The 16771-nt window shown below is 36.0% G+C and overlaps 1 protein-coding gene across 1 annotated transcript; it reads left to right on the top strand.

The window, feature by feature from the left end:
* The first annotated feature begins 1869 nt into the window (after positions 1-1869).
* Positions 1870-12412, top strand: LOC140339737 (probable serine/threonine-protein kinase DDB_G0278535). The gene is made up of 6 exons (XM_072424572.1): positions 1870-1994; positions 5932-6108; positions 7050-7141; positions 8882-9035; positions 10261-10424; positions 11525-12412. The coding sequence occupies exons 1-6, from the start codon at positions 1899-1901 to the stop codon at positions 11643-11645; spliced, it is 804 nt and encodes a 267-aa protein (XP_072280673.1). The 5' UTR covers positions 1870-1898; the 3' UTR covers positions 11646-12412.
* Positions 12413-16771: the final 4359 nt, after the last annotated feature.

Consider the following 16771-nt stretch of genomic DNA (forward strand, 5'->3'; position numbering starts at 1 on the left):
CGTACAATGGTTCCCAACGGCTTCCCAGTGGCTGACATTCACTTAAATGGGAGTGGTTGGAACCGTGGTTGAGCCTGCAGCAGAATCAACAGGTCTGATGTGAACATTAAGTGAGAGTTAAAACCTAAGGAATGTTCGCAGATCTGAGCATGGTTGGCTTACTGGCTAGCACTCTGGCCTTTACACTAGGTTGCACTAGGTTCCTGGTTTGAGACAGGACACTATCTGCAAGGATTCTGCATGTTTGCATGGGTTTCCCTTCAGCACTCCAGATTCCTCTCACATCCCAAAAACTGTGCAGTTAGGTAAATTGGCTTCCCCTCAAAATTGTCTTTAAATTGTCCTACTGACATAAGACTATGGTAGGGATATTAGATTGTAAGCCGCTCTGAGAGACAGCTAGTGACATGACTATGGACTTTGTAAAATGCTGCATATTATTTTATGTATATTTTGTGTAACATTTACATACCTGCCCACTTACACTAACAAATCCATAAAAAAAAAATAAAAAATAAAAATCTACTTGAGCAGTAATAAACAAGTTGTTATGGCATAAATAGGAAAACCATGAGAACAACCAAAAGAAAAATATGAAGAAACATCTCAAACAGTGTTTATTAATGTGTTTTTTTTTGTATTTCAGTACAATATTTAGTTTTATTTTACATAAATTATTTATTAAACATTTAGGAACCAGAAAGGACACTGTCCATGCAGAGGGATCGGTGTGCTGTTATGTGAATTCAGAAGATATATTAAGGGTATTGTATAGACTACTACATTTCATTTATTAAGCTGTACAAAAAGAAAGTAATCAATGTAACATGTACTAATTCCTATAAATCAGCCAATATTTGCAAGTTCTACAAACACACCTCTATAATTTGGTGTTATAGTTTTGATAATATAGTTTTTAAAATACAATTATGCATTCTTCTATTTAACCAGCAGGTGAAGCTTATGCCCACCCCCACCTAGTTTATTGTGGTTTGTGATTTTTAAATTGCTAAACCTATAACCCAGAAAAAAATATATAGTTTACCTTAACTGAACTTATTCAATGAATTCAATAGCCAGCTCCAAATTTGCTGCAGAAAACATTGTTAGAATGATTTAGATAAACTTTTTTTAATAAATTGTCTTTATTGTTTACAGGGCTATGTAGACAAAGGTAAGAATTTGCATTTTAGCTGTAGTTTAGTAAACAGATGAGACAGCACAGGCAAAGAATAAGTCTATATTTTTTTTACTTTTCTCATTGACAGAACATTTTATGGCAGAGTGCACTAAAGAACCGATGGAAACAATTCACAAAGATCAGACAACATTGGTACAGTATCAACAGCAATACTGTAATACAATAATCAAAGTGCAAACATATTATGATAGACATATCTGCGCAAATCAAGGAAATGTTTATAAGAATATATCAGCAATATCAGTTCAAGTATCCCAGAGAAAAATGTTCCTAAAGTCTGATATACACATTTCTGCCTGGTTTCTGATAAATAAATAAAACTTTCATTGAGTTTCATTGTACCACTAAAGAATGTAGACAGCAAAAAGGTGAAAAACTGGTAGCAGTTTAACCAGTCCAAAACAAACCTTTAGATACACTTAAAATTCTTTGTGCCTGTGTGTGGTATTAATGCTTGCATCAATGGCCAAATAACATATTTTGACATACAGCTCATTGCAATAAATTGTGGAAGTTTACAGTGCATTGTGGCATGCTGCAATTAAGGTATAAATCCTACAGCAAACTGCAGTTTTGGCAGCACAAAGGGGCAATCCTGGCATAACTGGGGTTTTGTTTTATAGAAATGGATTTTGTGTTCACACTGTTTTTTGGTGCTTAGGCAACAGGAATTCTTACTGAAACCGTCTCAGGAAGGATGAATCTGAATACCAGGAGAAAACTTCTGCAACTAAACCATAAAAACATTTTAACTGTGGATAAAATAAAGCGTGAGCACTTTATGACAACTCTGGTATGTCACTATTGATACATTTACTATTACCCCGAGGTAATACAGTATTAGAGTAATTGTTTAGAAATATTGTATTCCGTTACTAGATCATTTAGTAGTCAGAATTAATCTTGAAAGGGCAGTACAGAGGTGAATAATGCTTACTCAGCTACAATACGTTTTTATGAAATGTGATTATAATGAAATTTAGTAGGATTAGCCAAGTGCAGGGGTCGGCAACCTGCGGCTCGCGAGCCACATACGGCTCTTTGGATGTGAAGCTGCGGCTCTTTAGTTCCATACGCAAATATTATTTATTTTATAAAAAAAAAACATTTCAAAATCGTTCTGAATCGATTAACGAGGATTAGGCACAGATTCTATCTCTCAGCCACTTGTACTCGCTTTTCACCGCACCCCTCCCCCGTGACACGCGTCGTCACTGTCGTCAGTCCGTCGGAAGCTCTCGAATGACGCCGTCGTCGGATGTTTCTATGTAGGTTTTAGTTCGCTTTCGACGACAAGTTAGTGTTGTAAGTAAATGGTTAATTGTTTGAATTTTTTTCTTAAATAATAAGTAATTATCTAATAATGCCATATATATATTATCTAATTTGTTGTGAAAAACACTACTTATATATGAATAAATAGATATTTTATATTAAATAGATATTTTTTCTTATGAATAGATTAGTTTTTTTTTATCAAAAAACTTTATTTATGCGAGTACTATTTATTGTTGGCAAGAAAAAATTTTGTGGCTCTTTAAAAACTTTGAAATTTTGTAAATTGTAATTTTTGACTCTTCTGACTCAAAAGGTTGCCGACCCCTAGCCAAGTGGATAGGAAAAGATAAGACAGAGGTCACAGCCGAACATAATTTAGAAACCATAGTTGGACAAAGCAGAAGTCAGGAGACATGGCCATGAACATGCATTCTTGGAAAAGTCTTATGCCTTCAGAACTATATTTACCTGCTGGGCACTCAGACTTCTGCTGACATTCCTAGATTGAGGAGAGAAAAAGTCATTTAAGCTGTGAGTAATACATAGAAGATTCATTGATTTATGTTTCTTCTGAGCTTACTGAGGCTATTTCTTTCATCCTTGCTTGGGCAAGATCAACAGGACATTGAGCAGCAGGCTACCTCCATTTATAAGATTCATCTGATAAGGAGGATAATTCGATTTCCCATTAGTTAGCATGGTGGTATGGCAAAAGCCCAACAAATTCTCCCCTTTTGAGTCCTAACTCATCAGGCTGACTTTCCTTTAATAGAGAAATTGGTACAGGGTATTACTGCTTCTATTTCTGTGCTGGCACCTCAGCTTACAAGTGCTTCAGAGGACCTGTTGGCCCTAAAACAGGCATTACCTACTAGACCAGCCACGGGCAAACTACGGCCCGCGGGCTGTATATGGCCCAATCCGCATATTTCTGTGGCCTGTTTGGTGGTCCACGGCTCTGGCCGGTGCCACCCTGAGCAGGTTCTCTGCTGGGCTGGCGCACCGGGCAGAGCCATAGAACACGTTCCCCGTTTGTTTCCAGACTCCTGTAAGTGGGCGGACTGTGTCCATGACACAACCCGCCCATTCTAACAACGCAGGCTCAGATCTGTGATAGGAGAGTGGGTGGGGTTATGTCTTGGCGCCTACTTACCTCACGTGTTCAGTCCATAGCAGAAGAAGAAGCATGTGAAATTAAGCTTGTGACATTATTTTGGAATTGAAGGATTGAAAGTTTAAATTATTTATGAATGTTATCTCCCTTCTAGCTGTACATATTGATTATTTGCTTAAAGTTTTTTTTTTGATGAATTGATGAATGGAAAGCTCATATTAATGAAAAAGATTCTATTTTAATATTTTTGTGTTTTTTATTATTGTGCATTATCTCCCTTCTAGCTCTAAGTAATGAATATGTGCCTGAGTATTTTTTTTTAGTAAATGATGAATGGAAAGCTCAGATTAATGTAAAGGATTCTATTGCATTATTGTATGTTGCTTTAGACCAGCCTATTAATTTGAATGCATTCCCTAATGCACCCAAAAAAGGTGTTTTCAGCATTTTTGGCACTTGTAAAGTTCTGGGAAGATTCATTCTGTATGGCACCCAAATGCACAAATTTGTTTTGAATAGCACCATTTGCACTTGTGATACCACGCAGCACATTGCAAGCTATGTGAGTAGGGATGAGCGAGCAAATTTTTAAAATTCTGTCTCGCAGCGAATTGAGCTGCTCTGGCTTACCAAACATGTAGGTGAGAACGGCCTTTGTAAATTCGGCCGGCGAGACCAAATTTTTTGGACCTGCAAGACCAATCAGGGGAGTGAAGCTGTCAGCTCCGCTCCCTTGATTGCTCTTGAAGCCCTTTACTAGTTGTATGTGTTCTTGAATAGGGTATAGTAATACAACAGGGCGGCAACAGCAATCAGGCCTGCCCTCATTCTGACCTGTAGTGCCCGGGGGTCGCTCACTGACAGGAGGATTCCCACCGCTGTATTTATGAATGCAACTGCGATAATCCTCCTATAGTGATTTCCAATGTTTTCGCAAAATTTCGCCGACATTTTGCAAACCCATCGGAACTACGAGGAAATTTTCGAGAGGCATTCTAGTTCATCCCAATATGTGAGTAGAGCTCCCTCATCATTACAGATGCAGCACTTGAGGATCATACTTATAGAGCTGGCAGCAGGAGATCAGGCTTATTCACTAAAACAGTGAAATGAAGTCCAATACAAGATTTCTTTATATATATATATATATATATATATATATATTATACATGCTACTGTACAGTTATATTACAGGTTTTTATTATTTTTATGCACTCTTGTTTTAACAGATTTTTTTTTATTTAAAGTTTAATAATACATTTAATAAATATTGGACATATTTCGGTGAGGTATGCCTAATTATTCATATATTCATGTTTTGCTACCTGTTGAGGGCCGAAATCCGGTCCGCCCCCTCTGTCAAATTTTAGAACCCATTGTGGACCCTGAGTCAAAAAATGTGCCCACCCCTGTACTGGACCGTAATTAGAGACCCTAATTTTTAGATTAGAGGCTACTCACTAGGCAAGGTCAAACAAAATATTGCCAAGGTTGCTGAGAATGTGAATAGCTTGACAGTAGAAACACCTGGCTTGGGGAGGGAACGGGAGGGAATTTTTCACTTTAAACCAGCTTTTGGGGGACAACATGGTTTTAAGTCTGGAACTGAACAGTAAAACTGCTTACTCTGATTTGATTGCACGCAGTCACATAGTGGTTTAGAAGCTGTTGGAAGTAAAAGGCAAACATCCAAAGTTATCTTGTTATCTTGTCTTCTCCTCCCAGTTTTACTGTCCCTGGCCAGCCTTTATTTAATTTTTTTTAAAAACAACATCACATCAGGTTTATCTAGGGCAAGGGCTCCTAACCAGGGGTATTCATACCCCTTGGCCGTATGAGAACCAAATGCTGGGGGTATGGCACTCAATCTCTGGGTACTAGTATTTATTTTATTTAATGTATTATTTTATACTTGGGTAGTATGTGAATGGAACGGAATAGTATCTTCGAGAATATTCAGCATTTCCTGCAAATGCTTGTATTTACTTTTACACATGTGTATTTACTACAACTTTATTTTAGGTTTATATTTTGAATTTTTGACAGTCAAGTAAAGCGACTATGGAACAATATCGGACAATCCATTGGGGGTCTGGAGTCATCAAAAGGTTAAGAACCCCTGATCTAGGGCATTTTTCATGCAGCTGCAATCTACCCAAGAATGCCCACTCCTCCACACTGTCATTCACCCATCATGGTATTTTGACATTTTCAACAACCAGCCCACTGCTTTCATCACGACTAAATGCCCTTTGGAGTTTCCCCCATGTTTTTAGGAGGCTTTACCCACTTAAAAAAAGCATTTTTGTAATTGATTCTGTATCTTTCTGTTACATAGATTTCAAAAGCATTTGATGGACATGGATGTCCACTGAGTAACATCAAATTTGACATTGGAATAGACCAGCTGTTTTCCTACCTTGAGCAGATCACACTGGCTTTGCTTCAATTACACAACCACAATATTGTGCACTGTGATTTAAGATGTGATCACATATATATAAATCAAGCAAAGGTGGGTTTGTGTGTTTTTTTCATAATGGAGTGCTAACTATAACATTGGAAATACAAACACATTATTTAAACAAAACCTGCGCTTTGAGCATGTAATGCAATACAACTGTTTCATTTTATTATCAGCCCCACCAGCAAGATACATTTGCATTCCTTTTCCCCCTGTTCATAGGAGTGGCTGCTACAGTCACCTAGTGCTGTGAGGAGGTCCTAAGCAATGTGCTTATGTGCAATATGCTTGTCTATATTTAACAGAAAGTGAATTTTCTCCTGATGAAGCAGTGCATGCAAAACGCAGAAACAAGGAACATTTATGCATTGAATATTCATATTTGTACCATAATAGACACTGTTGTAATTATATATTTGTATGGATTGTTTTATATGTTGTAATTAAAAGAAAATAGTTTTTATCTATTGTACCAAAAAGTCCCACACTGTTGTTTTTCTGTTCACAAATGTTTCAGGAAGTTTTCAAAGTTGGTTCTTAAAAGATTAGTTTGGAATATTTTTCAAATGTTTATTGGGGTAACCTTAAGAGTGCGCTATTTTCAAGCAAACGTTCAACATCGACTCCCTGATGGATGCTAAGTACCCTGCTTTAACTCTAGGGTACAAAGTGGCTAGTTTACTTAAGGAGTTTAGAATGTTTAACCAATACATTTTTTAAAAATGTATTACCATTATCCAATTTTGTGAAAAGGAATTTTTACTACTTTTATCTGCAAAAGACTGGGTATTCAAAGTGATTTATTGAGTGAAAATATCAACTAATTTGGTAAATTTGCTCAATAGTTTTTGTTTTTCACTTTACATTCAACTAACATATACTGATGGCGTTACAGCAAAGTATGCTAAGTTTCAGGGTTTTAATAATTTGTGATTGCTGACATCGGAATCATGGGAACATCAACTCAATATACTGTGTATTCTCCCCATCAGGGCACCGTGAAAATCAGCCATTTTGGAAGATCCGTGTCTTTGGAAGGTAGAACATATGCTTTTAAAATGATGCCGACTGAAGCTGAAAAATGGTACTTAATCCTTCAATTTCTTTTGTTTGTCTGTTTTTGTTTCACCAAAGAGCTATTGTTAAAAAAGGCAACAAGAATTTGTATTGTTACTCTAAGCAATTAATCAGAATTCTTTTTCCAAACTGTGGGCAAAACAAAGCTGAGTGGTTGTTGTGTGCAGTCAGTAAAATGGCAAATTTACAGAAGTTTAAAAATCTACAGACATTCGTCCTTAAAAAGCTTTAACCAGTGGCATAGCTACAGTATTATGGGCCCCAATGCAGAATTTGAACCTTTCTCCTCGCACACTCCGCTGTAAATCTTTATCTTACTTACTCACAACACAGCTCAGACCTCTCCTGAAAAACTCCTCTTAGTGTCTGATTCCCCCTCTTTAGTGCAGATCTTCCACCCCACGGTATAGACCTCACCTTAGCACAGAACAACCTGAGTACAGACCTCCAATCCATGCAAACATTGCAGTCCAGACCACTTTTCAGTACATACTTGCCTATGTATAGACCCCCTATATGCAGACCCCTTCATTGCAAATTACCAATCAGAGCAGACCCCCTTAGTGCTGATTAACATTTCCCTAGTCAGTGCAGATACCCTATCATAGCATACTCACAATTAATACAGCCCCCCCTACAAGTGAAACCCTTTCATTAGTACTGACCCCTCCCAAGTACAGACACCCCCACTCAGTGCAGACCCCCTCACTGACTTACCTACCTGTTCCTCTATCCAGTGTTGTAAATTACATGTACATCAGACAGGATCAGCAAAAATGATATAGGCCAGGTCATAGGCCAAGTCCATCAAGTGGGTGGGCCCAGATCCTGTCTCTGAAACTATAGTTAGAGATGGTACTATGTAAGTTTTGAGGTGAGCTAAGGACCATACCCACCCCAAGTCTGAGCTAACATGGCATCTTACTTACAGGACCTGGCCTCATCCACCTATCAATCCACCTGCTTTCCTATAGTGATGGGGGGGACTTGGGAGAAGGGTCCTGGCTGCCATGACCTTACGGTAGTGGCCCTTACTAGCTCTTAGGCAAGTTAGATTAGAACGTTGAAAATAATTTTAAGAATTTGCATTGGAGTAAATGATAAAAATGAATGGTAGTTTTCTGGAGTTTTTGAAGCTGCAATGGATTTGACAGCTTTAACTCTCCTATTTTTAAGCCACAAATGCATCTATAATTTGATGTATTATTTTACTTTTTCCAATGGAAATAAAAAAAAAAAAAAAGATGATGATTAAAAACATTTAAAGCTATAGAAGCCAAATAACAAATACTCAAAACAAGGCAAAACACAAATACAAACAAACAAAATACAAAGAACACTAAGGGGCCTATTCATAAAGCAGTGATCCCTGATATTCACTAGACATTATCTGGTGATGAATGTTCCAGGTTTTTCAGTGGCAGTGATTAATTATGTGCCTCTGTATAGTTAATAACTGGAACTAAAATGGATATTTGTGGATGGTTAGCATCAATTGATTTGCACATGTGTACTGCTTCAAGTCTTTAGCACATCTCACCCATTCAACTAATTTAAAGTAATTTATTGTGGGAAACTGGCAGAATAATACATTTAAAAATGCACGGCCAACATACATTTTTAATAAAATCACTTTGCTTCTTCTTACTGGTAAAACATAGGTGGTACTTTTGTTTTCAGAACCTCTTTTTACGCTAATAGGATAGAACAAGGGTAATTTATTTAATGTCATTTATTTTTTTCACAGGTCAGCTCCTGAAGTGAGGGTTAATAAAATGTATTCAAAATCATCTGACATCTTCAGCCTGGCAGTTGTGTTTTGGGAAGCAATATGCACACAGCAGGATGTCGTGAACTCATTTTATCCACTGCCGAAGTTTCATCAATGCAAAACAAACATGGTAATATCTACTAATCCACCTGAAAAATGTCTCTGCCCAAAAAGTATTGGGATGACATTTTTTACCTTTTTTTGAAAATGTTAGTTGCCTGTCTGTCTCAATTCAAAACTTTTGAGTTATATCCTGCTAGGTTTCCAGGTCTAAGAAACAATGGAAGCCAGATCATCTGCATGACAACCTGGAAACTAAGTTTCTTAAAGGAGATTTTAGCAATGGCAGCCCCTGGTTACTTTCCATGACACCTTCGACAAACAGTTGCTATTATAATAGGTTTACTTTACTTTACCTTTACCTTTTTGCTTGTTCTCTAATTAATACATTTGCAAGGAAAACATACATACAAGGAGTTTGCATGTTTTCTCCGTGGTTGACGTGGACTTCCTCTGCAGTTTCCCTAACATTCCAAAACCATGTAGTTAGGCTATTTGGCTACCTCCAAAATAACCTTTGCTCCTGGGTAAAAAAATGTTTTCCACTGCAAGAAAATGTGATACATACAATGTGTACAAGTGTGAAAGCTGCCACGGGTAAGTAAAAGATCTATTTCTAGGAACACATTGAGGTATTCTGGCAAGAAATAGACAGTTGTAACTGACCTTAAGCAAAACCATGTGATCACATGTCATAGTTGATATTTTAATCCTATGATCATGCAGAATACTCCTTGAATTCTGATTGTAAGCATAGACCTGGAGTTGGAGCTACATCACACTGCTAGAAACATTGTAAAAGGAAAAAAGATTGATTATTTTGTAAGGAAGGGAGTTAAATTGAACAGTAAACTAACTCTTTAAAATATATACTCAGAAGCAACTATATAAAGTATACAGTTCAACTGCTTGTTAATGCAGATGTCCAATTATTCAATTACATGGGGAAGAAAGGTAACATGAGTGACTTTAACATGGCTTGGCTGTTGGTGCCTGAAAGAAACTGGTGATATTATGGGATTTTCATGCACAACCATCCTTTACAGAGAGTGGCTAAAAGAAGGCAAATATCCAATGAGAAGCAGTTCTAGGGCCAAAAATGCCTTGTTGACGCCAAAGGTCAGATGAGAATGGCCAGCTTGGTTCAAGCTTATAGAAAGGTTTTTAGTTTTATTAGGCTGCCATTTTGTTACTGAATTCCACTTTACAGAGTATGTAAAATTTTGAAGTATTTGTGTATAAAGTTGTCACTTCAGAAACACATGGTTTAGAAAACACATATTTGTTTTTTCCAGGAAGCGTATGCAGACATAAATATTACTGATAACCGGACAGACGACATTACCAAAATTTTGAAATGCATGAAGCAATGTTGGAATCCAAATCAGACAAAAAGACCTACAGCAGAAGTGATCCTTAATAGGATTCAACAAATAAGGAGAGACATTTTATCATATTGGTAAGCTGATATTTACTTAATAAAGCTGAACCTTGGTTTGGTGAAAACAATTACTTGTTTAGTATTCCCTCGCACATGGAAAAGGTTAAATGCACTTTATTTTCCAATGGGATAGGAATAAGTCATAAGAATTACTTTATCCCCCTTCTCTGCATTCCAACTTTCTTGTGGATGGGCTCTCATCATCCTCTTGTACAATTCAAAACTACTGGTCTAACATCGTATGTGATGACACTGGAAAACAGATACAGCTGAAGTGACAAAGAGAAGCAGCCTTGGGGTATTGGTTTGGCTTTAAGTGTGCCCACCTCCTTTAGGCCAGCACAGATAGGTTTAGTTCCCCATTTATACCTTCATTAGTGTGAACTGCTGCTAGGTCTAACATAACTATCCCTTCCCTGCTTCTATCATAGACTTTATGTGGCTCTGAGATGTTCAGAAAATCAAAGTCAATACTAGAACCATGCAAACCTATGAAATTTTGTGATTCTGTTGTGGTCTTTTTAATTTTCAGGAATCTATAACATTTTAACTGAACAAGTCAGCTTAGAAGCAGAAATCAGCAATGGCTGAACTGAATCTACTCATAAAACTCCATTTTATCCATAATCCATAATTCTCAGCTTCTGAATCTAACAATAACCTTAATATTATTGGTGGGTTATATAACTCTAGCTGCCAAAATGTAACATGTTTGTAGGCTTATGAGTGTTATATGACCCCAAACCCCTAAAATATTGTTGACTTGTTAGTGATTTATTTAAATAAATGCAGGTCTTCTTACTTAGCATTGGTCTGGCACCCCCCGTTGTACATTATTTAACCCTATAACCTTTCTTTGTCAGGATTATGGGGGGTTTTATATTTATGACCAAATTAGTATTATTAAAGCATTCAGCACTGTAATGGTATCTCATTAATTAGAAATAGTGATTTAAACAAAAAAGAATTCCAGCTTTCAAAGAACTGTCATGAAGAAACATTAATGCTTTCTATGGTTTATAAAGCCAGTGTGCAACTGCTTTGCAGGAATTTACATCTTAAAGAACACTTTTATAAACATCCTGCTAATATAATTGGAACTTTGTCTATTTGTGTAGGTCAACTGATCGAGAACGCAAATTTGGAACAGAAGAGACTGGCCATGAAGTTGTTTATGAGTCCATTATTGAAAAGCCAGTTCTAATTTCTCAAAGTAGTACAGTAGAAGAAAAGTTGTAACAGAGCTTACCTCGTTTCATGGAATTGAAAATAACACTTTTACATTATTTGACTTCAAGGAGACTTGCGTTTATAAGGATGTTGGAATTTCATGCAACAAGCTTAAAAAAAGATCTAACCAAACGATTCTTCTGTAGATACTTTTGGATGACAATGAATGCAGGAAATGCAAATATGATGTTAGCTGATTATTTATACAACACTAAAGCCTTAATTCCAGTTTTTAAGTTTACTGGGAGATTTCCCCGTCAGAGATTTTTTTTATTTCTGTGCAAGTAATTGGGTATTCTTTGCAATTTTCACCACAGTAACTACTGTATTACTTACAGTGTGATTATTCACTTTGCCAAGCTAACAGCCTATTTCACTGCAATTCCCTTTATATTTGTTTATAATAAAAATGTTACATTATATTTGTTTTTAATATATGTGATATATGTGAATATATGTTCTGAATAAGCTGTTTTGATGGCATACAATTAATTAAATGCATTTATATTGTTTGATTTCAATCTTTAAAAATAACAAAATAAAACTTTACTAATACACTAGAACAAAAAAATGTTAACAGTTTTATTCAAGTATACAAAATAGCAATACTGCAAACCCTGCTAATATATTTAGTGTTGTAGCAAACATGCTATCTAAACAGCTATGGTATTTGGTATACCAGTATATATGGTGGCATGTACCCATAAACTACACAGGATTCAGCTGCAGATTACACATTTTTGTACATATGTGAAAAATAGTTGATGTATGGAGGAGGCAGATATAAAACATGTTCACATTTGCCACAGCACAGTTATATAGAACAAAGATAGGATGGTATACTGTTTTTGCTTTTGCAAGGCTGTAAAAAAGTTTTTATTAGGCAAACTTCACTTTACTTGGTGAACGGTTTCTGCTTCCTTAATAAAACAACTCAAAAGTTTTATTGTTCTTCAGCACCATGGACAGCACAGACTAAACTGCTCTCTATTATTTTATCCAAATGTTTCATATTCCTTAGGTACAGATTGTCTTTTAGAACCATTAGATCATGGTTGCATGTGGATACTGCAATATATACTGCAATACATTTCAGGACTGAGAAAGAAGATTTATTCTATTAGGAGAAGTATAACTATGACTGTCTAAAAATTAATGAAAAGAAACATAAGGGCTTGGGACATTTTTTCAGACATTTTTTGAATATTTTGCTCTTGTTATTAAAATAAACAATTTGTACAATGCTTTCATTGTGTAAATTCCTTCCCTTATACTTTTTTTGTAATAAACAGCCTTTTAAGTGCTTTTGTCACAGTTTTGGTGGTTACGCTGCTAGCTGTATCATCTAGGCAGTGGCTTGGATGTGGTATGTGCCTCATATATACCTATGAGCATATGTATATCTTTATTTTATTATTTAAAAATAATTATGTTGCTATTAATAATATTGGTTGCATATATCTTGTGGGACCCTGTTAGTTCCATCTGCAGCAGCTGAGGAACAGACTCCCATTTTGGACCTTCGTTTCACCTAATCTGTTGAATATTACTCAGTACCCAATGAGATTATACTTGACACAGAAAAACAAAATGTATATTTAGTGGATTCATTGGTTCCAGTTTGAGCGTCCCTCTCTCTTGCTGCTGGAGGGGGTCCTCCTGTTCCCCATGACTGCATCCCATGCCAGACTTAGTCACACTCGATACTATATACTGTGGTTTTACACCCTTCTGCATTCTATCTATTGAGGTCTTGTATAATCCCTGATGAAGCAGATTAATACTGCGAAAGGCGTTGGGTTATCTGTCTCCTTTGTCCTATGCTCATCACTAGTAGCTGTTTCTACAGACCTCCATGTAGCTTATGTGTCCAAAACTAAGCTATCTTTAAAAAATGATGAACTAAACCTTTCACTAGAAATAATCATGTAAAGTAGTGTTTTACTAGAATGAAGTTTTTTCTCTGTACATCACATTTGTCATCTGTCATGTACATGCTTAATTAAAATTTTTCTTTAAATATGAATTTCTAAATTTTTGTTCATAACTGCGATTTGCCTGTTTATCATGTTCCAGGAAAATTGCCAAATTTTAATTTGTTGGACACATATACAAAGTGAATTTACCATATATAGAATTCATTTTCTGCCTAGATGGCAAAGGAATATAATGGAAAACATACAAGCAAGTAACTCATATTCAGTGATGGAAGTTGCACAAACACCAAGCAAAATATGACCTTAAAACAGGTACTGTAACTAGAAAATAACACACTAATAGGTGAAAGTTTTTGTCACAGAAAAGAAAAATGACTTTACACAAAAGCTTCATACTTCCTAAAGTGCAACTCCCAAGAATAAAGTTTCACTTTTTGATAGATGTTGGACTTTACCAATTGACAATTGTTTTATATTTCTAAAAGATTGTATGAAAATTGCAGTAGGTATACATTTCTTTATTTTCTTGCATTACTTGTAGTTAAAATGAATAAAAGCTGTTGGATTTGCTATATTGACTGCAGCTTAATTTTTTGTAAACATCAAAAATGCTATGGAGAGTTATCCTGTAGCTGCTACAAATCATCAGGCATAGGGATATGGTTCATACAATGTATAGGCTGTGACTACTGAAGCATTGCAGCATTTAAAAACAAGCAGGGTCCCTTATACAGAGTATCAGAGTAAAAGCTGGCCAATTGGCAGGGAGTGTGAGCTTTGCTAATTTTGATATCTGCAATGATTATAGCAAACGTAAAAAGAAACAAAAAATAAGTTATAAGACTGCTACAATTTGGTTGATTTGACATGACCCTTCCTTTTATTAGACCAATATTAAAGATGGTTTGGTAGGGTTAGGATTTACCTGCTAAATTATCTGTTTTAGCTGATTGTATAAACCCAGGGAGAGTGATCAAATTTTGCATCTAAAAGAACACTTTCTTTACCTTGTCTTTTTTATATATTTCTGAAGAAATACATTAACAAGACTTATCAAACCTAAAGGATAGGAACAAATAAAAAGGAGAACGTAGGATAAGCCATGAAAATGTATCATACAAAAAATGTGAAACTCAATATTTAGCTGAAAGAATGAAGAAAATCAACCTTTAGCAAAGCACTACAGGCAAAATCTAAATTAACTGACACAATACACAATATCCGTCTAAATATTTACTGATAAGAGACCTTCTTAATTAGGCCTAAGAAAGGAAGTCAGGACAAGGTGTCGCCTATAGTCCTGGAAAATAATATATTGATTCCAATAAAACCAGGTAGATATATCTCCTTTTCACCATATTATTTACTTTGTTCTTTAAATGTTTAAATACATTTGGCATAGTTGTGAGTATACCTTTATATTGCCACACCTTTATACTGCATGTCCTATGGGTGTAGCCTTAGAATCTTTTTATCTATTTGCATGTAACTTTTGGTAATTCCCTGCTTCAATTTACACTACTTTGGAATGCTGTACGTTTACTTTTCTAAACAATAGACACGGAAACATATAACAACTTGAGTTTATTTTCCATAATACCATAAAAGTTTTTATTATTTTTTAATATATACAGGTTAATGAAATTAAAATGTATAAAGCTCTAAGAATCAAACGGCTCTGCCAGAAAACACAACCCTGTTTGCCAAGGTGTAAGACCTGATATTTCTTTGCTGTAGTTAATGAAATAATATAATATATAATATAATATTACCTAATATTAGTTACAGGTCTTGTCCTCCCTTCCTCCTTGAATGAATGGTCCAAGGCTGGAAATCAGCAAGCTATTAGGCTGTATATATATATATGTCACTCTTTTCTCTGTTCTGCTGCTAGTATGTTACTGTTGCATTCCTGCTTACCAAGTTGGCTGCTGCTTTGTTTCTTGATTAGAGCATGTGTTTGGAGTTGTGTTTATCTGTATGTTGATTTTTTAACTGAATGCAGAGAGATGATAACAAAATATACATATATAGTGGTACCTCGGTATATGTCCGCTTTGGAATAAGTCCAACTTGGTATAAGTGCTGTTTGGACACAAAAAATTTTGCTTCGTATACAATCTTTGTGCTAGAACTTGTATGGGTCAAAATGAGTCCTAAACCTAATTGCTTTGGTATTTATGCATTTTAGTATTAAGCGGTGTTTAAATGATTTCATACAGCCCCATCAATGTATAATATGCCAATAACAATAGGTTTTTCAAGGGAACAGATTATTAATTTTCCTTTTATTTTGTATAAGAAAAATGTGTTTAGTATACGTCCGGTTTGGTATAGGTACAAGGATCTGGAACGGATTAAGGACTTATACCATAATACCACTGTATATACAAAATTGCAGATAAGTGTGCACACACCTCTGGGCTAGTCATACCCTATATAGGGCTCCACTAGTCCCTGGTGTTAGTAGGAAGGAGGAGTAGCAAGTAGGAAAGGAGAAGATGTTAATGAACACTGATGGGCCTTCTCTGCTAGCCTATGTTTTGCCTCCTTCCACCAAACTATCACAACATCAGTGCCTTACCTACAGGGTGGCATGCCATGCAGCTATACTGATCACAACCCATGGTCTCTAGGAGACATTTACTAGTCTTCCTGTCTACTGTTTTATCCATGGTTGCCCTGTCACAACACAAGCCATACAACTTTAGCTGATAAGGAGGTGAGCTTGCTCAGAATGTGCTAAATCCTTTGGAAACCCTCTCCCCATATAATGGACCTGATTGATTAAAGCTCTCCAAAGCTGGGGAGGATACACTTTCATCAGTGAAGCTGGGTGATCCAGGTTCACTGATGAAAGTGTACCCTCTCTAGCCTTGGAGAGCTTTAAAAAAATCAGGTCCAATGAATGGGGTCATAGAGGAGACTGAAATCCCATCTTTAATACAAAGACCCTACATGTGACACCCCTCTTGTTTTTGACTTAGTAGGCAGTTCGCCAGACCATTGCAAAAAAACACCTAATACAGAGAAAGTAGAGAAACTTTTTTTTATTTTAGATCTGCTTTCCAAAGAAAGTGAACTATAAAACATTGCAAACATTCTACTTACTGCACCTAAAATATATTTTGCTGATTTAAACTTAAAGTTAGGTTTTAGAATGGCTTCACATCAACATGCTATGATAACACTTGAATT

The sequence above is a fragment of the Pyxicephalus adspersus genome, chromosome 10 (assembly GCF_032062135.1).
Source record: "Pyxicephalus adspersus chromosome 10, UCB_Pads_2.0, whole genome shotgun sequence".
NCBI classification, from domain to species: domain Eukaryota; kingdom Metazoa; phylum Chordata; class Amphibia; order Anura; family Pyxicephalidae; genus Pyxicephalus; species Pyxicephalus adspersus.

What these genes read in the sequence shown, in the direction of transcription:
- LOC140339737 (XM_072424572.1), top strand. Translation starts at nt 1,899, where the DNA reads ATGAATCTGAATACCAGGAGAAAACTTCTGCAACTAAACCATAAAAAC. An exon ending in AGCACTTTATGACAACTCTG is followed by an intron (nt 1,995 to 5,931) that starts GTATGTCACTAT and finishes TCTGTTACATAG; the next exon opens with ATTTCAAAAGCATTTGATGG. An exon ending in AGAGACATTTTATCATATTG is followed by an intron (nt 10,425 to 11,524) that starts GTAAGCTGATAT and finishes CTATTTGTGTAG; the next exon opens with GTCAACTGATCGAGAACGCA.